This window comes from Rissa tridactyla, chromosome 20 (genome assembly GCF_028500815.1).
Source record: "Rissa tridactyla isolate bRisTri1 chromosome 20, bRisTri1.patW.cur.20221130, whole genome shotgun sequence".
Classification (NCBI taxonomy): Eukaryota; Metazoa; Chordata; class Aves; order Charadriiformes; family Laridae; genus Rissa; species Rissa tridactyla.
The window spans coordinates 3,493,659-3,520,148 of NC_071485.1; the positions used below are offsets into that span (position 1 = coordinate 3,493,659).

Sequence of the window (26,490 nt, forward strand, 5' to 3'; positions counted from 1 at the left end):
ACAGCTTCGGGGGGAAAGGAAGGCCTCAGGGATCCGGCACCAGGGCAAGCAGCTCTCTGGACTGCTGCCATCAAGGGAGAGAGAAACTACGCAGCAAACTTTCTATCGAATGTGACATTCATGGCATGAAATAATCCTGTTGGCCATCCTGGGTCAAATGCCCAGGCTCACTCCTCCTCACCCTGCACCTGGGCAAGGCTCAAACACAGTGAGACCCTGAATCCCACATAGCCTAGCTGGCTATAAAGTAAATATTTTCCCGAATTCAGACACTAGAGTCTTCCAAAAGTGGAGTTTCCCCCAGTATCAGAAGAGAAATTAGTCCTGTGTCACTCAACCCAGGACGGCGCCATTCAGAGCAGGGCACACGATGCTCTTGCTTCAAACAGGAGTTTCTCAGTACGAGGACTAAGTCTAGGGATTGCAGACCCCGGGGCATGTTAGAAATAATACACCTGTGCGTTCACCTAGGGCACTGCCTGGGCAGACCCCGCCTCATTCCTAGAAGCTGGATGGGACAGTTCCTTAGGGATTCGTGCTATTGTCGCTTAAGGTGTTCATTGGGGAAAAGTTGCTTTTTCAATTGCTGTTGAAGCTGAAGGTGTTCAATGGGGAAAAATTGCTACGAAGACCGAACCTGCTCTGCGACTGGAAGAGAGACAGAACAAACTGAACCGGCTGTACCCCCCAGCCCGCCCGCCGGCGGGGTCCCCTCTCCATCCCGCACCCCGTCCCGGCGGGACCAGCCCCGCCGCCGCCGCAGTCTCCTCCCCCTCCAGCCGGGCTTTAAGGGCAGGAGCTGTTCAGAGAGACCAGAGACGAGACGCAGAAAAGATAAAGCCAGGCTGGCGTGGAAAGGAAATCTGCGGCAGCAAACGGAAAAGCAAAAAGGTAGGTACTGCTCTGCACCAGTTTCAGAAAGTGCATTTCCCGTTTTCAACGCCAATGGCATTGCCATTAAATACTATTAAATATTATTATTTGATAAATCCCACTGAAGCACCGTGGTAGTTAACTAACTGAGCGACTGCCTTTCAGCTTTTGAAGAGATTCATAATGGTGGGTAAAGCTGCTTGCTTTCGGTTGTTTCAAGAAGGCTTTAGCTGTTGCAGGGAAAGGGCTGACAGCCTCGGGCTCTGACCAGTTAGCAGGGAGGAGCCTCCTGCTAAAGGACATCAGCAAAAGAACTTAAAACAAAGGAAGAGTTACGGACAAATATCTTGATGGTAAGGAGAGACCCAGAGAGCTAGCTGTGAAAGGATAACCTATCCTCCTCCTGGGAGATCAGGCTGTGCCTTTCACCCCAGGCTTCCAACCAGGATAACGGAGGGACAAAGCAGAGGAGGGTGGGTTGTCTTGCAGTTCTCCCGAAACGAGCTTCTTTTCAAATGTAGCCAAAACCGCAGTAAATATTGAGAATGATTCCCAAAACGAAGCCAGAGTTTGAAATATTTTCTATTTCCTGTGATGCCTTCAAAGACTACAGAATCTTTTTTTGTTTTGTTGTTTTTAATTCTTTTCCCCAAAAGCAGAGGTCTGTCCACTGGTCTATTTTAAACAGAAATAGTACAAGTCTAATATTCATCTGCTCAGTTTAGAAAAGAGCTACAGAAGCGTTTTCTCCATTCGGCAGGAAAAGGCAGCGAGGATCTGCAGTCTTTTGCTTGGAACTAGATCAAGATAACTGTTCATCATCAAGAAAGCTGTTAGTGCTATAGATTCAGAATCAAAGTACTCTGGAATGGTCATACTAGGTTATTGGGAGGCATACAGGGGGGTGGGAGCTACTTTTAATTTCTGTTAATGACTTTTTGGTTGACCTTGATAATATACATTGCTTTTTTAGCTCTTATTCCACATCAATAATACTCACACTCTTACAGCTTAGAAGGACTGTTGTTAATAATAAATTAATATGTGGGATTTAAAAGTATTCCTGCTGATGATGCTTCCTCAGTGAGAGATAAATGTATGGTATTGAGTATCTTTATGTCCTAATGTACCTGAAAGCGTAGAATCAAAACGTCAGCACACCACATGGAGGTCTCTGGCTTATTGCTAGAGTATTTTTGATGAGAGAGGAAGCAAAGGGCGAGAGCAGAAGGCACAAACCGTTTAGCAGAGCCCTACCAGAAGGCACATTGCTTGCAGGTTTCTGCTTGGAGTCTTGTAAACATGGTATTTTTCAAACAGCCATATGCTTTTAGTTTGATAGGGCTTATCATTTGGAACATTCCAAGTGACTGGCCTAAGTTGTACCTTTCCCGAAATTGAAAATAAACATCTGGCAACATCTGTTAGCAGTTTTCCATGCATTTGGAGAGCAGCCACCAGTTTATGGGCAGGAGAAGGGGAAAGGAGGGGGAAAGGGCTGCAGCATGTGACACAGGGCTACGGCAGCAACCAGATGGCTCTCAGCAGAATTCACATCATCCGTTGCAGCTTTGGGAACATTGCTATGTAGTTCAGATTCAATTGAAGTCAATGCTTGCTTGGCAATCACTCTTACAGCTTTTAAAAAGGCCTGCTATACAATGTAAAACGCTCCTTAAGACGTGAGAAAGGGCTTGAAAGTATATAAAAAGTATACTGCAGAATCCCTGAGAAATTCTCTGAATTACAAGGATCCCATCATCAAGATGTGACCTAAAGATGAGACCTGGAGTAACTAAGGTTCTTGGAAGCTGTTCCTGTGAATCTTTTCAGTCTGACTTGCAACTTAAGTCTCCTCTTTGTGCAGTCTAATGATGAGAAACCACAGCCTAAACTATCCCGCTGTACTCCAGTTCTGCTTCAGAGATGAGTATTTCTGCCTTTTGCTTTTTCTTTGAAGAAATCTTTAAAAAAAAACCCAACCCAAACACAAACGCTTCCCCCTTTTTTAGCCTTGAATCCCAATTTATGACTCATTCATCTGTCATACTCCTATTTCACTAGCTGTTATCTGGTTTTATATAAACAGAGTCTGAGCTCCTAATTTCTGTAAGTAGTAGTAACTATTACTTTTAGGAAGAAAATTATAGGTTCAAGTCAGGAAACGTGTGATAAAGTTATTTGTCTTATTGTAAGAGTTCAGATTACGTAGTAATAACAACTCCAGTCCTTAAAAGCTATTACTCACTGTGAAAATCAATAATACTTGGACCTGTTGGAGTGGGTCCAGAGGAGGGCCACAAAGATGATCCGAGGGCTGGAGCACCTCTCCTATGAAGACAAGCTGAGAGAGTTGGGGTTGTTCAGCCTGGAGAAGAGAACGCTCCGGGGAGACCTTACAGTGGCCTTCTAGTACCCGAAGGGGGCCTATAAGAAAGCTGGGGAGGGGCTGTTTGCAAGGGCATGGAGCGATAGGACGAGGGGCAATGGTTTTAAACTAGAGCAGGGCAGGATTAGATAAGACATTAGGAAGAAGTTCTTTACACTGAGGGTGGTGAGACACTGGCCCAGGTTGCCCAGAGAGGGGGTGGAGGCCCCATCCCTGGAGACATTCGAGGCCAGGCTGGATGAGGCTCTGAGCAACCTGATCTAGTTGATGTCCGTGGTCACTGCAGGGGGTTGGACTAGATGGGCTTTAGAGGTCCCTTCCAACCCGACACATTCTATGATGCTTTGATTCTGCTTTCCCAGTTTTTAATAGATGTATTGGACTTTGCTATTTAATGCCATATTTCCGAAAAGTCCCATAGGCACAAAGTTTCTAAACTTCTGACACTGTATAATCATTTGTATCCACCTTACTAATTTAAGTTTTGACATGAACAACAGCTGCTGCCTCCCCCCGCAACAGAGAGTCCTGTTGGTACATCAGTAAATTCTCGTTTAAAGTCCTCAAGTTTGTCAGTGTTTCTAAATATAAAATAGAACTTTGCTAGCTACCAAACTCATGCTGCGAAGGTCAGGCTGTAATGGAGTTCTTTGACATACATACATTTGCCTGATCTTTTCCTGTTACTACAAGGTCACCAAGATAAAAGAATGGGCAAAATACATCTTCTTGGGGGTTTTTCCTACAGCAAAGCGCATTGCGTTCATAGGCAGCAGACCACCTCAGGAAGCCCTTCACTGCCTTTGTGTGTCACATCCAGTGTATTTTTCCACTATGCGGATGAGATGAGAAATGGCATTTAGTGCAGCAAGGGAAAAAAACCTGTGTTGCTTAATTTCAGTGGTAAAATTTTCTATAAAATCGAGACTATGCTGTGTTACGAGTGCACTCCCTGCTGCTCAGAATTTTCTCTCCTCCCAGCAGCTGCCCTGAATCGGGCAGCGCTTACACAAGGTGCTTGGCTTCGGTGAAAGAAATCATTTTTCCTCCTTTGTCAGGAAAAAAACTGGAGGAGGGGAAACCAGGGCACAAGATGGTAGCATATCTCACTGCAGTCAGTGACTACAGAAATCTAAATTCATGCTTCCGCCAAGAAACTTGCCTGCTCAAGGCCAGACAGAAATAAATTTTGCTACAGTAGGAAGAAATACAGATGGATTACAGTACCCAAATGTCCTTCCTATACCTATCTGTGGCCAGGTCAGAGCAGCAATTTCACCAACTAGGAAATTAACCTCTGATGAGTGAAGAGAGAAGTAGATTTTCAAAGCAAACAAGATGAATGGAAGCAGAAATTCCAGATTCATCCTTAACCCCAGCCACACCATAGCAGCCGGCGATCTCCCACAAGAGATCGTTGGAGGTTCTCTCCCAGGACTTCTGCTGTGGGAGACAGACTGTGTAAATCAGCCTGGAGGAAGCAGAAACTCTTGCTGTGGTATGGAAGAGGGCTTTGTCTGAAGTGTAAAGCCGCTGAAGGGATTAGAGGGAATAAGACGTAGCTGTGACTGCACAGAAGTGACACACGGAAAGAAATGCTGCAATGAATAAATGAGAACACCAGACCAAAAGCCATCCTGCCAGCTAACTGCTGTACTCTCCCTTTTTAGTAAAAGCATATGACAATAGCTCATTAGCAAGTGAAAATTTCATGAATGAATTAATGATTTTTCATTAGCAAATGAAAAGCTCAGCTGGGGAGAAGCTGTAGCAATACTGAAAATCAAAGACGTAGCGGTGCTGCCCCCACCCATCATCAACCAAAGTCTCCTTGCCGAGGGATCCTCTACACAGAGAGAAGCCCTCACTCTCACCCAAAGAAGAAGTCTGTGCAGAAAATGAAAATTTTCTTGAACCACTATTATCACAGACTGACCCTTCAGCATATTTTTGTGCCCCTGCAAGAGATCTCTTCAGTGGGCCTCAGTGACCTAAATCTCAATTAACACTTTCCAATCAGCATTACACTCCTTCATTAGACAAGTCCATCTCTCTAATAATGCACACGATACTGTTGGCTTCCAGCAACTTTGGGAAAAAGGATCGGAATTTACTTCTACCAGTCTTACTCCCCAGGAAACACCCTACGAGTTTCCTCCAGACCTGAAAGGGTGTGCTTTAGCGTGTCGGGTTTCTAAGTTTATCAAGTAAAAGCACATCTGTGTCCACCCTGGCAGTTTCCCCTGTCCAGGGACACCAGGACAGCTAGACCAGGTGGCTGAGAAACGCAGAGTAGAAAGTGTGTTTTAATGTAACAAGAATTTTCATAATTTAAAACCTTTATTTAAACTTATGACCTTGAACTCCACTCACACTGCAAAAAAAGCCTTTGTTCAACATCTTGTTTTTTCTTTTGTCTCTAAAGATAATTTGAGATTTGGAGGTGATGTGGAAGACGCTCGGAATGGAAGGCAAACTCCCATGTCTCCTCCTGCTGGTGGGAGCAGTCATGACTGCTCAATGCCAGGTAAGAGGTTAATGCATCGAATAATGCTCTTGCCATCCTCCTGTGTTTTTAGCAGCACTTCTTACCATCGACTCCAGCTGCCTGCATCAGACAGGAGAAGAATCTGGTTGTATCCCTAGAAATCAGAGGAAGGAAAACCTTACAAAGTAGTCTACCTCTAGACTGGGATTCCCAGTAATGTGTTATCCTGGCTGGTTTTCATTTCAGTAAGCAAGTCTTCTCCAAATCTTCTTGGTGTATCTGTGCACTGTCACCTTTCACTGTTAGTAAGAGTTCCATTGTGATCACCGTTTAATTTTCTTTCTATTGGCATCACCTTCATTATTAGTCTCACTTACAACTGGTGGTTCCCGTGTCCCCTCACTTTAAGCCTCACATCACACAGCTTGAGTGAACCCTACACAATTCTAAAATGTTTAGACTCTCAAAAAATTGCTATCCCAGCCTTCCTCTTTCTTTTTATGTTATTCTTTCTCATGTGGCCTGATCAAAGTAGTTTTCTAAGTCGGTTTCTTCCTTAAGACTTTATCCAAAATATCTTATTTAATTGGCTGCAGGAGACATATGTCTCAAAGGTAATCAAGCTACAGAGGCTTATGGGGAAACTGCATGTCAATGAGCAAAAATAACTGCTTGTTCACATTTACTTCTTTGGAATTATTTGTTTGAACCTCCTTCAAATAGCAGAAAGCTGACAAGCTTTAGTTATCACTTGCAATGCTCCAAGAGCACATCACCACTTCACGCATGATGTGAGCACAGCACACCCCAAGTTCATGTCACTTGGATGACAAGCAATCACCTGGGACTCTGTGGCAACTCGATTATTACAATTCTTGGTACCCGTGCTGAGGTACTAGAGGCACTTTTCACTGTACTGTCTGAGGAGGGCAGACAGTTGCCCAGAGCTCCGCTGATTTACAAGACCTCAAGAAGAGGATTGGCTCCTCGGAGGCACTTGTTCTCCCAGTTTTCTTAACAGAGCAGGTACTCACGGAATAACCTTCTTTGCTTGCAGGGCTTACACGTGCGTTTCAAACGGGGAGCCAGATCCAGAGGTAAGCCAGGCAAACTACAACCGTGTTACCTGGAGCTTTATGAACACAGGAGAGGAAGGCAGATGATGCTGAGGGAATGGGGACTGAAAGCTGTTTGTCGTGGTTATTTGGATGAGAGATTCAGAAAGCAAAATACCAGACCATTAATACCATCCACAACTCACAAGAACAGCTTTTTCCTCTCCCTCTGCTCTTCTTCAAAGAACAAGAGGCCGGTCAATAGTGGAACAGTACATCCAACAACGCAGCAGTAAGAGAGACGGGCCAGCTGCGGTCTGAGAAGGAAAAAGGGCGGCCCGTTAGACTGACGCTCCCGTCACAGATACTTTTCTCCCAGAAAGAGAAGGAAGTTCTTTTGCTCAGCCAGGTCTTTTCCCTGAATCTCTAAAAGAGGATTTCCTTTCTCCAATTGCAGCCATTTGCACAGACAGTTCATCTGGAGAAATATACCAGCACAGGGGGACCTGGCTGAGGCTCTCAGGGAGCAGAATAGAATACTGTAGGTGCGACAGTGGTCGGAGTCGCTGCCACACTGTGCCTATCAGAGGTGAGTATGAAGAAGAAAAAGAGAAAGGAAATGCTGGGCCAGGAGAGACTGTCCATCTAATCATCCTAAATAAGAGCTTGCTGTCAGGGGAGGCATTATCACACAGAAAATTTGGCTTGAAATAGAGTAAGATAGAAATTAAAATACCAATATATACTGATGCAGGCCAGACTAAGCGGGAGCGGGCAAGGGGCTGAGGAAAGCTCCTAATAGAGTATGTGGAGAGGATGGAGCAGAGGAAGAACATAAGCACTACACGAAAAGACTGTAAGCACCTGACAATAACAGGTAGGCAGGGAAAAACAGACCAGGCTAAAGGAGACTGACAGGAGAGGAAAGATGGGTATACACTGCCAGCTTCTTACTTCTGTGAAATCTAATGGTGTTTCCTGGCTTTTGCTTATTCAACAGCCTGCACTAGAAATAAGTGCTACAACGGGGGCCAGTGTTCACAGGCGTATTATTCCCCACAGCTCTTCATCTGCCAGTGCCACCAAGGTTTCTCTGGGAAGCAGTGTGAAATAGGTGAGTAAACTATGTCAGTCGCTGTGAACAATGCTACCGGTTTTAGCTATGCCGTGCAGAAGGATGAGTACCCAGAAGCTGCTGCTGTATACTGGGCTCTCTGTTAAGTTGCCTCTTTTTATTCTAAAGCTAATACTACAAAGAACTTACAAGGACGACACCTGGGCTGTTCTCAGTGTCTCTTAATAAAACTCTGAATTTTGTATCTGAAGACCTTTGTGTATACTTACAGTCTGCCCAGCAAGGCATTTTCACCGACTTACTAGACAAGACATCTGGGAGCCAAGTTTAAACAGAAGAGAGATGGGGAATCAGCGTTTGGGATGCTGTCATCATAGTAGTATTTTCTTCACTTTTGTTCAGATACTGAAGTTAAGTGCTACCAAGATGCTGGAGTAACATACAGGGGTACGTGGAGCATGACAGAGAGCGGAACTGAGTGTTTAAATTGGAATAGCAACGGCTTGATGGACCGGACGTATAGCGGCCGAAGAGAGGACGCTGCTGAGCTGGGACTGGGCAACCACAACTATTGCAGGTGAGGGGCTGCTGGCACCGGTCAGAGCCACAGGAATCAGCCCATTCTAAGAGCTTGGAGCAAAGGAATGGCTGTTTGCAATGGCCTAATACCAAGCGAGAACACTCTGCACAGGTGGAAGTACAGCACAGCCCATGAGCAGCAACTGCAACTTCTGTAGACGTATACGAGCTTCAGCTCTATCTAGACTGGATCCTTATGACAGACAACAAAATGCATACATCTCTTGCCCCATAGTCCTTCCCTTGTCCCTTCTTAGTGCCTAAAACACCCTTTGTAAGCTAGTTTCCTGCAGCTCCAGATCCCGCTCAAAGCTCTAAAAAGACAGTGCTTCCTGCACATGAACTAAACTGCACAAACAAGCTGTCACTCCTGCTAGCTGCTGGCTGTCTCATCCTCACTTCCATGTACTCCACAATTTTATAATTAAAATAGGAATCCAAACAACTTCTGATGGTTCAGTCCATGTCTTCGCTGCGGAGCAGGATTAAGTTAACAAAGTAGGTGGCAGACATGGGACTAATAACAGTAGCTTTATAATGATGTGTAATATCATAACTCTTTCAGAAACCCAGATGAGGATTCCAGACCTTGGTGCTATATCTATAAAGGGGGAAAGTACATCTGGGAACACTGCAGTGTGCCCTCCTGTTCAAAAGGTACATGCAGGGGGACAGGGAACAGACTTTAGAGCTTCCACTATTCATTGCATATATAAGAATTCTCTCTGGAGTTGTGCTGTTTCTGTAGCCTGAAAGTTGAGACTCTCCTATTAAATCACGTTTAAGCTTTTAATATTTATGACACCGAGAGATTGAGATAAGTACAGCTAATATATAGATGCCTTGACACAAATCACAGTTAGGAACAGCTGACGGGTTCATATCCATCAGTTAACATGCAGCTTTCTTACTGAAGTTGGGAACGTCAACTGCAAATCTGGAAGAGGCACAGATTACCGAGGCAGCCACAGCATTACCAGTTCTGGAGCTACCTGTTTGAGGTGGAATTCCCGAATCCTTGTCAACAAGTTATATACTGCTTGGAGAAGAAACGCTTACCAGCTGGGCCTTGGTAGTCACAATTTCTGCAGGTATGTAGTAATTTTTAGAATTTAAAAAATCCCACCAAACTTTCTGGTGGTACTCTTGAGTCAGGGCTCTAGTCTTTTATGTGGGTTATTAAAGCACAGGAAGTACATTAGTGCTGGGAACGAAACTCACTGGCAATAGTAATTCTATTCCATGTGACCTGTCTGTGCTTCTCTAACATCAGACTCCATAAATGCAAATTCCACGTGCCCCTAGGGCCCTCTGCATCTCTGGAAAAATCAAAAAGAATACACTCAGGTCACAGTCTGCCGCCTTTAGGACTCCCCAAACTCCCTGCAGATCTGATAAAACAAATAGCTCTTCTCTTTTCTGTGCCGCAGGAATCCTGACAATGACAGCAAGCCCTGGTGCCATGTACTGAAAGGAAATCAGCTCACATGGGAGTACTGCAACGTGCCTACTTGCTGTAAGGATCCTGGCACTCCTGATTCTTCTCCTTCTTTGGGGCATTACTGTTCTGCACGTCATTTGTACTAAACTCAAACCTCTTAGAGTGAAATAAGAGCTGGGGCGGGGTGGGGGAGGGAAGCTTTTTGGGATAGAAAGAGATTCTGTGGCTCCACTCTCACAGAAGTGCCCTTTTCTCTGCCAGAAGGGAAGACTGCAGAAATGGAGGACAGAAAAGGCAGGGTTTCCTTACTGTATTTTTCAAATCGGAATAAGAGTTTCCTAGGAGACGGGAATGAGTCAGATACTGAACAGTTCATGCCAGGCTGCCTCAGCATGCACTGGCAACTAACAGGCTCTTAACCCAAACTCAAAGGAAGAGTGCCTGAACAAAAAGCCCGTTTCTGGGTTTGTCATCCACAGCCACCTGTGGCTTACGGCAGCGCAGGGCACAGCAGTACAGGATCAAAGGTGGCTCCTACGCAGACATTGCCGCTCACCCGTGGCAAGCTGCCATCTTCGCGAAGTATCGCCGAGCACCGGGAGAGCACTTCCTCTGCGGGGGGATCCTGATCAGTTCCTGCTGGGTTTTGTCAGCTGCTCACTGTTTTGAGGAAGGGTAAGTTAAGGATTCAGTACTATATGGGAGAAAAAAGTCTGGAACGTGGAAGCATCCAGTATAGCCTTACTGGAAGGGTAAATGACTTGAAAAAAGCTCTTTATCCCATTAAGTCACTCTACACTAAAGATTATAGAGTTAATTGTGCTGAGAATTACAGATGGGCAAACTAGCGGCACAGTACCACAGCAGAATATCAAATAGCTGAAGCACAAAGTTGTCAATAGAGATGCAGAGCCATGTGAAACTTGAGGACAGCAAGGGGCTGGCAGAGGAACTTTGCCATGATGGCTGTAAGCAATTAGTGCAAAACCAAAGGCAAATAGGACACTTGAGGGGAAACTGCCTGGGCAATGAAGTAGTAAGAACAATAAAATTAGAAGAGCAGAAGTTCCAACAGCACATCTTCCAGGGACTGGTCCACTCCAGTTAACCTGAGAAGAAAGTAAGACTCTCTTGTTCTTCAGCTTTAGAGCAAATCAGCTGAGGATTGTGCTGGGTAGGACTTCCCGAGCAACTCCCGAGGAAAATGAACAAAGGTTTCAAGTGAAGAACTACACCGTGCATCAGCGATTTGACTCCGAAAATTTCAACAATGACATTGGTAAGAATTTTTCTGGCCTTGTGACTGGAATGGCCATGGCTGGGTCCAGTTTGTGGTTAATGAAGTGGGGATTTTTTTTTCCCCTCTTCAGCTCTGTTGCAGTTGAGCTCGGATGCAGAAGATTGTGCTATTGAAACCGACACTGTCCGTGCTGCCTGTCTCCCCACACCAGGACTGCAACTGCCTGACTGGACTGAATGCGAGATCTCTGGTTATGGCAGAAACGAAGAATGTAAGTAGGAGATACTATGTCCAAAGTTTGTGTCCCCTGCCCTCAAAGAATTCAAGCCTTTAGCATCCCTTAATGTGTGACCACCCCCTGAATTATTACACGGGCTTATATCAGCACTACAAAAGGTATGCTTAAGTGGGAGATACACAAAAACAAGTTTTGCTTTAAGTTATTTCATTCATCTGAGTTCCGTGAGCTGCATGGGCTAGTAGAGTCTTCCTTGATACTCTCCAACAGTAGAAGCACAAAAAATGGCACAACGGATAAGGTAGGAATAACAGAAAATTTGCAATCAGGGCTGTCCCATTTCTGCTGTACTGAGTACATTTAGATATTGTCATTCTGACAGAAATCCATTTCTGTCAAGATTTAATATACTATACAGTTGCAGGTGGTTGCGTTATTCTAAAAGATACAATTGGCTGTACAGTGATAAGGAAAAAAAACAACCCAGAAAACAGGTAAAGAAATAACAATCCCAGATACATATTAAAAGGTTGGCTAAAGGGTTTTTGAAGCGAGCTACAACAAACAGGAATAAAACCTGTCTGAAAGTATACACGGGCTGACCTATATTTAAAACAAACCAAAAAACCCAGCTCTTATTTTACTGGCACTTCTACTATTTTCTTTTTATTATCTAACTTGTAAACTCTGAGACAGAGACTGTGAAGCATCCATCATAACAAGACCTATCTGTGATTTGAACCCATAGGGGTTTTGGAACAGACTTGCAGATTTAACATATAAGCGTGGCATAAAGTGTTTTTAAAGTTCTTTTAAAGCTAGTCCTCAGCATTGCTTGCAGGGAGTACAGGATAAACTCTTTGAGAGGGAAAGGATGCTGCAACTGTAATTCAAAACTAGACTGAAAAACAACAACCCTGCCAACTTCCAGCTTTGTGCAATTGCAGCTATGCAGGAGAATAAACCCAACACCCAAATCAAACAAACAAAAAAATCCCTTCCATTCCAACATAACACAAGTGTACACTCCTATCCAGTTACTCAGTATCATGTACGACAGGGCATTGGATTTTTGTTAGTGCAAATCTGAAGATCAGGATCCTGATTCATACAGTTAGTGATTTTCACAGGCACTTCCTGTGACTTCATTTTAATTGATGTAACTGTGCAAAGATGACTTATCCACCCAAAAAAACCCATCAGTCTTTAATTTGGAGCCTACAAAAACCTCTCTAGCATTTAAGCTTGCTAAAGAAGCAATGCTCTCTCTCACCTATATTTAAGGTGTTCTCACTAGCAAAGCAGAACCCACAATAATTAAAAAAGACCCTTTGGCAAGGAAATACTAGTTGAGCAAAGCCCTCACACCCTACCCCCAGCTACTTCTGTTTTCTCTCCCCCAAACTACAGAAACTGAACTGCAATATTTATTTTTTTTAATATACACACACAACCACAGACATATATATGTATTTATATCATCATTTTTCTTCCAGTTTCTCCATTCTATTCAGAGCACCTGAAGGAAGGCCATGTCAGACTGTTTCCAGCCAGTCGGTGCACAACACAGCATCTTGACAACCGGACTGTTACAGATAATATGTTATGTGCAGGAGACACAAGGCACCTTGATGACGCCTGCAAGGTAAACCCAGTTCTGTTCTTTCCTTTTTAGGTCTGTCCTTGATAGGCTGAGCTAACCAAACAAAAAGTGTCAGAAAATAGTTTAAAGAAGTTCTGCCTTTGGCTACATGGAAGTTCTAGTAGACTTTTGCTGAACAGAACTGCTGGCTTCAAACCAGAACAATACACTGAAAATCCCAAATATAGGAAATACCATAAAACTGAGCAGGAAACTCTACCTCAGCACCATTTCCTAATATTTTCTCTTGCGAGCATGCAAAACACTCAGCAGGAGGTTCTGTAAGAGGAAGCGGGTGCCGGTCTACTGAAAAGTGGAGAAAAGAACACTAAAGGCTGAAAGGTGGTGGAGAACGAGCAGCTGTAATGTAAGGAAAAAGGAGGGCACACATTCAATCCCCATCCTTTCCGTTTAAACAGCTCTTTAATAATTTTGCTTTACTGTTACACACAGCAGCATAAACACCCTGGATCTTTATAGCTTGAATAAGAGCGTTCCTCTTTTTGGTCTTATCAACATCTCACCTACATTTCATAAATAAGCACTATACAAAGTTAGAGGCTTTATTGCTAGTTAGATTTTTTTGGGCCTCTCCCCATGAGAGGAGCATTGATGGAGTCTGGAACACAAAAGTGGCTTATGGGAAAGTGCTGTTACCAAGAGCTCTTGATTTGTGCACGTACTATGTAGGGTATTTCCACAGTGCACCACTAAAGCCAGTGGGGGGGGAAAAACCACAAAAACAAACAAGGAGATTGTTACTAACCTGCTGCTTCTCTGTAGGGTGACTCTGGAGGGCCTCTGGTCTGTATGAAGGATGATCGTATGTATCTAATTGGAATCATCAGCTGGGGAATAGGCTGTGGCCGGAAGGACATACCTGGCGTTTATACAAATGTGAATCGTTATCTTGACTGGATTCAGGACAACATGAAACCCTGAAAAATGAACTATCCACACTCTTGTGGACACAGCCTCGCAGCTTCCTTCTGGGTGCTCTCGGGATGCTGACAGGGTTTCCTGTTTCTCCAGATGTTTATGGCTTTCAGTACAAGAGGAAGACAGACTGCAATGTGTGGGAAGGGCACGTTCTCAAATTAACTCTCCGTTCCTTATTACAGGTTATCGGAAGCTAACACTCCTTTCCCCCCACATCCCCAAGCTTTCTCCTTGCATCAAATCACATGATACAATTAAAAATAATTTTTTGGCCTGAGAGAATAAACCAAGCATGGGATGCTCACACATCCCATGAACAGCTATGGTATTTTGGGAATGGGTGTGAACTAAAGTCAAAGGGGACAGATTTAATTTCCTGAAAATTTCATCTCCCTCCTTATTTATCTGTAAATTTGGGAGACGTTCCAGTCAGGCTTAAATAACCAAAGTAAAAATGGTGTAAGGACAGAGCTTAAGCTGGTTTCAGCTTGACACCAACAGAAAGAGCAAAGCTGTAGGCATGGACTGTTTATTTCCATATCCACGTACTACTTGCTTTTTCAGTTTGGAACCGATTCATTAACAGGATGGCATGCTTGTTAGGACATTTTGTTTTTCCACTTGCTTTTCCTCCTGGTAGGAACTAAATATTTAAATAAATATAGAATAGGTAAAAATCTTCACACCAGCCTTATCTGCCACAGAATCAACGCATTACTTTTTGACTATTAAGTTTCTATGCATTATCATTTGATAGGAAAGCAAAAGCTCTCACTTTAGCGCAGCAGCGCAGGACGGAACAAAGGACAAGTGTAATGGTAGCAGTTTTAGGTACCTGCTAGATTCACATCCACTGTAAAGATCAAGTCAAACATCACAAGGCTGCATTTGTCGTTTAACAGAAGACAGGACAGGTATAACCAAGTCACTGTGAACTAGAATCTCAGTAACCAAGCATTACTTGCTTGCATTGCAGTTGCCACGTGGTATCTCTGCATGTCCTAAGAGTTAATCCTCTTTGAGAGATTCTCTTGTGCAGTTCGTTTACAAATTAAGAGAAAGCAGGTGCGACTACTGTTTTACAAAAGGGAAAAATTATATTGAGACTACAGAAGCAGTTTAGCTTTAGTATCAACCAGGCATTGTAGCTAGAGAACTAGTCTTGTTTTATTTGGGAAATTCAAAACACTGTAACTCAAAGTGTTTATGCTCACAGTTTTAAGGAGCTCTCTGATGATCTACTAGCACAGCCTCTAGTCCAAACAGAGAACCTCATATAACAAGCACATACAGAAGAGAGATTTGGTATGGATGCCCATTACTTCCTCAAATGGGTTTTGTAAATGGCAACTTTACAAATGGCCCATGTCTTTCTAGCTACCAGCTTAGAAACTGACCTCAAAGAGATCTTTCTCTAATGTCGTCAGAGAAATGGTGGTCTAAGTCCAGTTAGCCTCAGCAATGAGTCCCATATTCCAGCCAGTGGAATTCTTGGGGAAAACACCCCAAGGTGTTTAATAAACAATAGTCACAGTTCAGGTTTTTTGGTGTGTTATTGTTCTTAATTGTATTTTATTAAGTAATGACCTTGAAAAAAAGACAAATTAATTTCCATTCCTCTCTCCTGAGTCAACATCAGCATTTGTTGCAACTGAAGTACACAGCTACACCTCACATTTCTCCTAAAACTCCTTATATCATCACCTACCAAGTTATCTCACTGCTTCCTGCTTACCCCTTTTGCCCCGACTCTTTCATTCCATAAGAACTTGCAGCCATCGCAGACTGATAGAGAAAGCTTGTCATAAGGGCCAGGCACTCTTATGCATATAAGAAGTCGTTCAAGATCTTGAATGACATGAATCACTTCAACATGAAAGAAAAGATACTTAAAAAAACCAACAAAGCTACAAAGCTAAAGGACAATATTAGTACTTGAGGAGCAGGAAGGTGAAGAGGTATTTCATCGTCTTCATAATTAAAGCACAGCCCTTAGCCTGCTACCAGAAACCCTACCTAGTATACAAAAATGGTTCAGCTGTATTCCTAAAGACAGTTTCACTGACGTTCTCCTTTTAGGAAACAACAAGAAAAATTACTAAGAAAGTAACTAATTTTAGCTTTTCAGACAGTGACTTAGTCCCAAACTGACAATCCCAATTGCATAAAGACATTTATCTCCCTAAGGCACCCACTATCCACAATCCAATTGGTATAATTTACCTTCCTCCTTAAATACCAACTGTGTTTCTTGTAAAGCCCACACAAACCACTCTGAAATGACGCAGATGACATGTGAAAATGAATTTTATTGATGCCCTTGATGAAGGTTATATTTGCATTGAACATGCTCAGCAGTAAGGCCACCTGCTATGGCATTCATCATTTGCACTGGGACTTGCAATTCCACATGCAAGATGCCACTCATCCACTGCAAGTATCCATCACATGCAAACCAGAATGTATGTTATCCTTCGTTTAGGGTCACCTTGTTCTGTTCACAAGCATGAACTGTACATGGTTGACAGCCACCTTACAGATGCTGTAGTCGCATGTACAGCATCTTAGGGACAAGTTCTGCTACCACAGATAAAACGCATTGCCGTCTAGTGGCCAAAGAGCACATAACAGACAATATGGAATAGTGCAGATGCCTCTCATTTTATATTTATGCTGTACAGAAAGACGCAGCACAGACTGGAATGGGCAGGTGCAGCAACAGGTCCTGCAGAAGAGATGGTCCCAGTGAAAATTCCAGCGTAGGCTTGAATCCACCTGCACAGCAGCTGAGTGGTACAGGAACTGGAATGAGATAGGACAGCCAGAAACACTACAAAGGTACCAGGACACAATTATCTCAAAGACATCAGCGAGCAGGAGAACAACAGTATCACCTTCATTTGTAATAGGCAGGCAGAGGCAAAAGGAGGTTCCAACAAGTTACTAGGATAGCGATCGTCTTCATTTAGATACAGCTTCAGTTTCCATCAAAGTGCTATGTCTCCACAAAAATTCTCCTGCCTCTCCCCTGACTCCCCAAAAAAGCTAGGAGAATCCCTACCTTCAAACACTGATGAAATACGAGAAGCAAAAATACATTCAGATGGCACCACCCATCAGTTACAAGATGACACGTGCTACAGTCACGCCTTCATAGGATACCATACTAAGATTTGGATGTGTTTCCAGTCTATCTCCAGAGATTCAAGATACCTGATGACCAAGATGGCTTACGAAATATCTAGAAAAAGCATCCACTTCTTCCCTTCCTCCCTCTGTGGCACCATCCCCAATCTCAGACTTCTTTACTTCCCATCCTGGGCGGGACAATCTACCTTTCCACTTCTTCCAGTCCCTTTGAGGCAGAATGGCTAGATGATCTCTCTGCTGCCAAGAACTATACAGCTTTCCGCCCTAACACCCAGTGTTGGGGAAGGGCAGATGCCAGACCATCGCACCGGAGTTGAAATTTGTGGAAATTCAACTTTGTATCATCTACAAAGGGATAAAAGCCAACGAAAATATAAGGAAGAGGAGTTACAAAAGGCAACAAATCCCTAGAATTTCTTTTAAGACAGCAAAATGAAGGTGATACAAGCTTATGTAGCCGACTCACTAATCCCAAGGGACCTGAACACCTCTCCCATCTGCCATTGTTCCGAATACTTGAGATTCATCTAGGGATGAGATGGTTTCAGGTCAACCTTACTTTTCCCTGCTCCCCAGCACCCTAAGCACTGGCTCTCCTGCTCATGCTACTACAGGCAAGGGAGCAACCCTAAACAGATGGATGGGGTAAGAGGCTGCATCCAACAGCCACGGACAGGAGAAACAGGAAAGTGCTCTTCCTCACTATCGGAATCCTCTAGGTTCGGACTTGGAACTTGCCAGCCTTAGTCATGTATTTTATCCCCTTGAAGGGCTTGTACTTCTCCCCATACATGTCCAAGCGATTCACCTTCAGTCCTAAAGGCAAACAAACACAACATAAGACTGACTGCTGACACAAAGCAAGCAGACAGGCCTTCAGGATAAAGGAACAGAAGATCACGCTAGAAGTGCGGAAAGCACAGGGAAAGTTTTAGCAAGCAGTAAACAGAACGGAGAAAAGCTGACAACTGCTCATTGTCAGAATAATTCCTTACAGAACAAATCCACATATCTGTAGTCAAAGCACACAATTTTTTTACTTGAAGAACATGTTTCAGATAGAATGTACTTCAGAAGGCCTGCAGAGCTATTTCAGCTATGTGCAGAGTGAGCACTGCCACAGCAGAGAATATTCAGCTTCTTTACCTGACACTTACCAGATATAGCCAGCTGCTGAATTTTAAACTGCAAGTTAATGGTGGGGTTTTCATCTGGTTTTGATGTCCCAGCTTGCAAGCTCACACTCCCCTTGAGGCTTGGCAGCTTCTGGGGGTTTATTTTCCCCACATCCCATGACAGCAGCTTCAAGGGACAGAAAATGCAGCAGTGAAGCAGAAATGCCGTAACACCCTCTAAAGAAGGGTCCCCTTTTTGTTACTTTATGGAAAAGATCTTTGTCTTAGTATCTTGCCTTTCATATTGGACAGACACAGTACAGGTTTAAGGAGCAGCTGCCTTGGACTTTTGTTCTCTCTCCCTCTCTTTCCATGAGGTTCCCCAAAAGCCTACCATGAATGATATTTTCACTACTTGTGCTACAGGCCCCATTTCCTATGTGTAACAGTGACAACAATAATGCAGAATTGCCTCCTTTCCGAATGGCTGAAGCAGTGCTGCTTGAGGCTCTACTCCAGGTAAACCATCGAATTTAAGTTTGCAATAAGGAAAAGAAGTGAAGTCGAGGTGGGGCAGGCCAAACAACAAAACCAGAACACCCCAAAACAAATAAAAACCCACTAACCAACCCAAATCCTCAGTGTTTGCAAAGGACATACAGTACTAGGCATGACAACTAGACATACAGAAGTTTGTAAAGCATCCACCAGACGAATGCCTCATCATACAATATCAGTTCTTGGATTTTCTGCACACACCAAGCAACCAGAACTACTTTCCAGTCAGACACCAAGCTATTTGTTGTGGGGATTAAGACAACTTCTAATATGCAATTTCCTCACCCCAAGAAAAGATACTGCTTTCAGAAAAACAACGTTCAAGGACATGTTTGTGTAAGCATGAACAGCTCAACTTCATTTGCCGAAAGGTAAAAAAGATTAAAAAAATATCTAATTTTTCTCTTTCGTCTCACCTTTGTAACTGGATCGAAGATATGTGTTCCCTGAGAGGGTGTAAGGGTCATATTTAAGACACCTTTTGGCATCTGGCTAGTGACCATCACTCCCTCTACAGTCTTCCCCATAGTCTGCTTCGGCCCCACTGTGATCTCAAAACGTCCCAGTGAGCTGTTATCACGGAAACTGATGTTGTGTTTAACGTAGACTGGAATTGCCACAAGACTAGAATAAAGACATGAACAGAAAGTCCTTGTCAATCTCTCACCTTCGTCATTGCTTTTCCTGATGCAGTCCTTGCCTTTCACACTGAAAACATTGGAAAACAATCTTCTTAAAAGAAAAGGAAATCCTACACTCATTTGTTTGATCTAAGAGCAAAGTCAGAATCCTGTTCTCAAGTCGTAATTACACTTTTTTTTAATCAAGCTTGCCATGTCTTAGTTTTCTACCTCTACCAGACAGGTAACTACATCCAGCACAACAGGAGACTTGAGCAAAGGATGAGGAACGTTTTTGCATGTCACAAGCAAGCTGGCAAGTAATTCCAGGCAGTACAGCAGCACTTGAACTTCACGTTTGTGCTTTCGGTTAGATATCCCACTCCTTTTCATTTACTTGAAAAGTCTGACAAAGCCTAACAAAATGCTTTAGCATCTGTAACCCCAATTAGTACTTGGTAAGCTGCTTCTAGAAAAGAGTGCAAACAGCAGACAAGAACTTGTAATTCTATTAAGAGAGCTGTCAAAAAAACAAGATTACCAAACTATCTTGTTTTATTCTGAAAGTTTTTTTATAAACTTAGGAAATCAACAGCTTGGTTACTCCATACTGCCTAATTCTTTCCCTCTCTAGTTCATTTATCTGCTACTAGTCTTTGAAAAATGCTGGCTGACCAAAAAGAAACAACGGAATCACTGCTCTAATCAAGGACAAAACACAGGTTTTAAAAAAGGAAAAGTGCACATTACAATGCACCTCTACTTCATTTGGCACAACATGCCACCTGATCTGTAAAAGTAATTCCCTTCCCCTCCCACCCCCTTCAGCCAGGAAGATCCAAATTTTGTAATTCACAGCACTACATTTATCACCTACTTCTGAGCACTAACATGATAGGAGAGCAAGCGAAAGTTTCCATCAGGTGGAATGAAGGAGAGTATTCTCTCTGACTCCCAGCGCTTAAAACGCACACAAGGATGAAAGCTAACATCATCCAATAACCGAGGGTTCTGAAAGAAAAGAAAGTCACAAGGTTAGTGAAAGCAGTATTACTTAAAATAACCTCCTCTTCTTCTCCTCAGTCTTCTATCCATGAAGGGTCTACCATTTGACGCACTCTGCCCGTCTGAAGGTATCTACATTCAGACACGATAATCTGTTTGGTGCTGTTACATCTGTGCAATAGCAGTACTCAATAACCTCTATCCTATTTTAGAAAATTTAGTCATGTCAAATAATTACATTGATGCATACTCATAAAAAAAAAAAAGATGGCCCTTTAGGATAGCTGCCTAAAGCACCACTGTATCTCAGAAACTTAGTCACAGCACACACTAACAGTACTTTTAACAAAGAATCTGAAAATAAAACCTTTAGGCTCAAAGTTGCTGAAGTTCACTATGAATTTCCATTGTCACTTCTTTCGCTTTTGTTTGGCATACCGAGGTTCTGATCTACTGGAATCCATCAGCATGAGACTGAGATCCTAGTATCAGGGCTGGGAAACCCTTTTCAAAATACTTAAATAAAGATACATCCTTGAGCCTTACCATGAAGGAAAGGGTAAGGTCTGGCATCCCAGTCAGCTTGACACAAGCATCAATCACCCCTTGGATTTCAGCAGTAATGGTGGAACCTGCGACAATAAAGCAAACACAGGAAGTTATGTGAACCTGATCAAACAAAACACAATGTAGAAAATCTGTCAATGAGGAGGACAGAAATTTATTATCTTTATGAAATGTCATGGCTCATTATGTTGCTTGCTCAACATTTTTCTCATTCCCAACCACTTCCGGAGAAGATCCATATAAATAAGAACCACTGGCACCAGCAATGTCCATTTTGATGGCCAAGGACAATAGCTCCCAACACTAACAAGACTAAAACGCACAAAAACTAAGGAGATAGCGCTATGCACAATCTTCGTTCACCTTCTATCTTCCTAATATAGAATTGCTTACAAGACCTCAGGAACGAGGACAAGTGAAAACCTTGGTACTTCTATAAAATTTGTGACTGAATAACACCTATGAGTTGGCAACATTCCAGAGTAAGAATAGGAATAGAGTTTCCCCCACCCTTCGATAAGGGAGCTCCTCTTTGAAAACCTAAATCTCTCTTCAGGCGCTATCAGGACAAGTTACCATTGTCTTAGCCAGAAGCAACTTCCATACCTGATTTGTCAATGATTGCATCTATCTCCTCAACCACATCAAAATACGCCTCATTGTTGGTATATTTTACACCAGTACGTCTCCAAGGCACCACTGATAGCTGTCCGGTAGGAAGCTGGTCACCCACATTAGTGCTTCCTGGAAAAAGAAAGGCAATCACAACCACCACAGAAGTTAGACAATGCTCCAGAACAAGTAATTACCCTCCTATAACTTAATTGTAATTAATCCCCGAGAACCTCTTTCTCTTTGTAGGAGAGCAACTACTCTTCCAGACTCACTGTTTGTGTTCTACAATTTATCTCTCTCTTACATCCAACTCTAAAACATACCACAGTAAGGCACGGGGAAGCGTAACTAAAAAATAAAGCTACCCCAACAAAAAACCCACACCAAACTAACTCATCCAGGAAGTCATGTCATGGCTGTAACTGGACATGTAATCTGTTTGTTTGGGATAAAAAAAAGCGCAGCTTGTGCTGGAACTAGAAGGAACCTCAAAGCAAAGCACTAACACAGGACTCCTTAAATACACCTATGCTGGGGTTTAGAATGGTATAGAACAACATGTTCTAGTTTACTTATGCAGGAATATTGCCACATGGCCTCCCTAGGTTATCTACTTTTTGTTTCCCTGTACCTGTGATGGTGTTGACAACTGTTCGCAGGATAGTTGGAGGTTTTATCAGTTCCTTAAGAATATTAGATTCTGTTGCCAGTGGAAAGCCATTGTCCAGCATCTCCTCCAGCACCTCATAAACCACCACCACGTTGTCCTTGATCATCACCTCTGAACAGACACCAAAATAATCCTGTGCAAAAGAAATAATTACTCAAAAACCTCTGAAAGAGAATCTTAATGATCATTCAGTTTGGTGTCCTCCCACACAGAAATAAATCAATCCTCTTCTTGGAGGAGGTGAAACAACACTGAATCTCCATGTATTAGTACAAGCACATCAGACAGACTGACCACTCCAACAGACATGCACAGCTCTGAGCATACCTCTGCCACCACCCCAGAGAGCTGGCAAATCACCGCATCATCATACACTCTTATTTCCTTTCTGTATAACAAGATTCCCTTTGATAGCTAAGAGATCTTTTAATTAGCACTTGAAAGTGGCTCAGCTGCAACCAATTAAGCAGCCACCTTAATATGAAAAACTTACTTCCTGCAGCCATTACTGAATTACGTGCAGTTATGCCTTTCATTACACTCCAGTATCAGATATCCTTCCTCAGCTGGTCTTTACCTACATTACTGTCAATATTTTAACCAGACAGCACTGCTGTTTGAGGAATTCAACCTCTCCTCCTCAAAGCTTTTCATTTACTTTTGTTATAATGCTTGCATACATGTGGTCAATACTACAATTATTAACTTCAATTCTGTGAATATTTTTGAGAATTTGTTTTGACGTGGAATATAGGGGAAGCACAGCTTCACACCCTCCGCATATTCTGCCTAAGTCCACATTTGTTTTACAGGAGAACATTTCTGAAGTCTGTCTAGCACACTACCTGTGTTTTTTCATTCTGATACCACTCGGGATGCACAGACTGCTTACATATCCTAGGATGTATTAGACTAATAGCAGAAGTCCAGTATTATGAGAAGCCTGAAAAATAATTCTATCCAATCCATGTATCAAAACTCCCCTTCCTCATAATTTAAGAGGTGTATAAAGCAGAACCTCAGACCATGAATCATAAAGGATCCTCAGACTAATTTATTCCCCAGCTTGATTCCTCTACTGTTTCTTCAACTTCTACTCCAAAACAATAATTAGCAATATTAAAGTTTGCAGGAAAAATATACCAAGTCAAATGGTAAATCTGTAACACAATGTAGGTATAGAAATTAAGTGGAGATATTTCAGATTCGGCATATGTTACGGGAAGCATTCCCAATAACTCAGCAATTTAAAAAACTGAACATTTAATGTAATCATAGTTTTATTCTATGGGGACTTCATGCATCTTTCTGGAGAGCGATCAAGCGCACACAAACACAAAGAGATCAGGCATTCTGCACAAAGCGTGAGCGTACATAAACTGTGACGCTAGTCCTGCACTACAAACGCTATTTCTTTCTCAGACCTATCAGGTTTTAACATACAGACAAGCCAGTGAGGACGACACACTCACGCCTTTGTCCTCTCACAAAAAACAAGGCCTAAACAACCGACATAGTACACTTTTGGCCTGAACAGCCAATCCGTGTCCTGAACTGAGTGAAACATAACTCAGCCTACACTCGTGTTCCGATTGGCACCTGGAAGCAAAAACTCACATGATACCCATATTTCCTGTATTCTGGTAGGGATGCTGGTCACAAGACATTTCAAATCCAGACTACACACCCCTGTTCTTGGCAGGCAGCAAACAGACATCTTCACTATTTCCCTAAACTGCCCAGCAGGCATGTCAGCCATAGCGCAGAGGGAATATGGCTGCTCTGGGGCAACTCCCGTGACTCACTTCTTTAGGAAGCGGATACGCTTCCAAGGAATATCACTAGATACAAGTACTTTGGTCGGTTGTCACAAAGTGACATGGATACGAATTGCAAAACCTCCTTGTGAGAACAAGGCCCGCTTGGTCTTAGTCCACAGCTCCCAGAAGAGACCAGGCTGCAAAACAGAAATATGAGCCTTGACAAAACAGAAATATGAGTCTTGACTGGTGAAAGGTCCTTCCTGTGCACACTGGCTTATCTCCAATCCATCACCATCTCAAGCAGTGCGTTCCCAACCATGCAAGCCCACGAGACACACTCGAGATCCTCGCAGGTTCAGGATGTGAGTTAAGAAATGGGAAAAAGAGAGAATATTAATTGCTGCTAACTTGAAGAGCTCCCTTTCCCTGCCACCGCCTTGTTCTCCTCTACACCACGGCAGTGACCCGGGGCTCCCCCTCGCCCCCCGCCGGGGCTGGGCCGGGGACCCTCACCTGGAAGGTGTCGACGACGCGGTGCAGGAACTCGATGACGAAGAGAGGCGGCACCTCGCTCTGGATAACGGCCACGAAGAAGATCTTGTGGCGGTACACGCTGAGGAGGTAGTGGTGCGGCGTGGGGATCACCGGCGGCACGTTCTCCGCCTCCGAGGCCCTCTCCTGCGCCTCGAAGAAGTAGTCACAGACGGAGCGGCTGACGACGCTCTTCCAGTGCTTCTCCAGGAAGATGTCCCCCGAGGAGTTGATGAGGAACAGGCTGTGAATCATGGCTGCAACGGCCGGGCCCTCCCCAGCGGCGGCCGGAGCGCGGCCCGGCCTCCCCTCCGCGCACCGCCTCACGGTCCCCGCGTGCCCGCCCCCTTCCTGCCACCAGCCCCGCCCCCCAGCGCGCAGAGCTCCCCCTCACCTCCCCGGACGAGGCTTGGCCAGCGAGCGCGCTGACTGGGTGACCCACTAACAGCCGCGCCCGATAGGCCGATGAGAGGCGTGCGGCGCGATGACGCACGCGAACGGCACGCCGCGCTCGGCTCCGATTGGGCCAGCAGCCTGCTCGGGCACGCGCCCAGCAACGCCCCGCCAGCTAAGACGCCCGCCCACCGCCACCACACGTCACGCGCCGCCGCCCGGCAGGGGGCGCCGCCGCGAGGGAGCCCCGCCCACCGCCGCGCCACGGCCACGCGCCCTCCCGCGCCGCAGCAGCGCGGACGGGCTCTTGCCGGAGGCAGCCCCGCGTCCCCCCGGCCCGGCCCCCCCGACCGGGCGGTCAGAACGCCCCACGCTGGGCAACCGTGCCTGCTTTTGGGGTAGGCAGCTACGCATAGTCTACAGAAGGTGTTAAGCGGCCCGGTTTCTGCAGAGGAGCAGCTGGTCGAACGTCCTCCACTGTATTATTTTGCTGGTTTGTTCACCACAGAGTATTAACGCTACTGAAAACACAATCCAACTGGCACGAAAGTGACAATTGTCGTGCAAAATGCACCTAAACCCTGTGCCAAGCGATTCCTGTGCGGAACAAGAGCAGGCATTCCATGTTCATACAGCAGGTCTCTGCACTTCCGAGTCAGGCAGATGCCATTACAAATAATTTTCCAATTTTACTACTGCCGGGAACAAACATAAATACAAGAACAATGAAAAATACGTCCTTTCTGTTCCTTTAAATAAGGTGTCTAAGCGTACAGCCTTTATTCCAGGGGAATAAAGGTCCAGCATGGAAAGGTCAGGGCTGAGTCTTTGCACCCAACTGCACTTCAAACCCTTTAATGAGCGACACCACCAATTCTGGAAGATGAGAAAGCTAGTGGATGGATTATGTCAGAATGCAAAAAAACTGCACTGTTCAGAGTTTATATTAGATCTTATTTTCTATTGATATGTCGTACCTATTTTCCGCCCCCCCCAATGGCTCAGAGGTCAATTTATTTACTCTGACATTACCTTTTAATACTACTGTATGCATACATCCTTATTTAAAATATCAGATAACAAGCGGTAGATGAGCTTTTTGCAGCAGCAGAAAATAATGAAGGAGAAATGACCTATATATTAATTTCTCTTTTACAGTCATGATTTGTATCAAATGCATTTTTTAAACATCAAATGTTTTTTAAATGTCTAATTCAAATTACTGTAATGAATCAACAAAGGGGTAACAATTTGTAATTACACCACTTTAGATTTAGTACAATTCTTTGTGATTTTAATATAAGCACTTTACTTTTAACATGAAGGTATTGTAAAGATTATTGTATCCGTCTGTGAGGCTGTTGGAGACTATTATTGAGAGTCATATAGGTATCACAGACAGAAAGCGCCAGCACATAGTTAAATTGACCAACAACATAAAGCCTTTATACATTTGGCTCTCCGAGAAACTCACACCTTTCTGTTTTTAACCTGGACCTTAAAACCAACAGTCATGGGACATGTCTTTTCAATACAGGCATTTC

The 26,490-nt window shown here is 43.8% G+C and overlaps 2 protein-coding genes across 4 annotated transcripts; one reads left to right on the forward strand and one right to left on the reverse strand.

Annotated features, from left to right (window-relative positions):
- The first annotated feature begins 620 nt into the window (after window positions 1-620).
- PLAT (plasminogen activator, tissue type) lies at window positions 621-15,497 on the forward strand. 3 transcript variants are annotated; one of them, XM_054224896.1, is made up of 14 exons: window positions 763-891; window positions 5,688-5,789; window positions 6,808-6,847; window positions 7,263-7,394; window positions 7,806-7,919; window positions 8,283-8,457; window positions 9,025-9,116; window positions 9,376-9,550; window positions 9,890-9,975; window positions 10,380-10,575; window positions 11,043-11,179; window positions 11,271-11,411; window positions 12,875-13,023; window positions 13,804-15,497. In XM_054224896.1, exons 2-14 carry the CDS (start codon window positions 5,709-5,711, stop codon window positions 13,960-13,962), a joined length of 1,677 nt encoding a protein of 558 aa, XP_054080871.1. In that variant the 5' UTR covers window positions 763-891; window positions 5,688-5,708; the 3' UTR covers window positions 13,963-15,497. The 3 variants fall into 3 exon arrangements, with proteins under 3 accessions (XP_054080872.1, XP_054080871.1, XP_054080873.1); XM_054224897.1 differs by lacking the exon at window positions 6,808-6,847 and having other exon boundaries at window positions 621-891; XM_054224898.1 differs by lacking the exon at window positions 7,263-7,394.
- Window positions 15,498-16,248: 751 nt separating this feature from the next.
- On the reverse strand, window positions 16,249-24,894 carry AP3M2 (adaptor related protein complex 3 subunit mu 2). The gene is made up of 8 exons (XM_054224900.1): window positions 24,536-24,894; window positions 22,221-22,392; window positions 21,581-21,718; window positions 20,954-21,039; window positions 20,280-20,413; window positions 19,199-19,406; window positions 18,267-18,411; window positions 16,249-17,925 (listed from the first exon to the last, which is right to left on the reverse strand). The coding sequence occupies exons 1-8, from the start codon at window positions 24,806-24,808 to the stop codon at window positions 17,825-17,827; spliced, it is 1,257 nt and encodes a 418-aa protein (XP_054080875.1). The 5' UTR covers window positions 24,809-24,894; the 3' UTR covers window positions 16,249-17,824.
- Window positions 24,895-26,490: the final 1,596 nt, after the last annotated feature.

Bases quoted from the DNA above. Each gene is read 5' to 3' on its own strand.
- PLAT (XM_054224896.1), top strand. From the start codon at position 5,709: ATGTGGAAGACGCTCGGAATGGAAGGCAAACTCCCATGTCTCCTCCTG. The intron at 9,551-9,889 runs GTATGTAGTAAT...TCTGTGCCGCAG, and splicing joins GGTAGTCACAATTTCTGCAG to GAATCCTGACAATGACAGCA. The intron at 11,180-11,270 runs GTAAGAATTTTT...TCCCCTCTTCAG, and splicing joins AAATTTCAACAATGACATTG to CTCTGTTGCAGTTGAGCTCG.
- AP3M2 (XM_054224900.1), bottom strand. From the start codon at position 24,808: ATGATTCACAGCCTGTTCCTCATCAACTCCTCGGGGGACATCTTCCTG. The intron at 22,393-24,535 runs GTGAGGGTCCCC...TCTTTTGCACAG, and splicing joins GCGTCGTCGACACCTTCCAG to GATTATTTTGGTGTCTGTTC. The intron at 20,414-20,953 runs GTAAGGCTCAAG...CTTTTCTTTCAG, and splicing joins ACCTTACCCTTTCCTTCATG to AACCCTCGGTTATTGGATGA.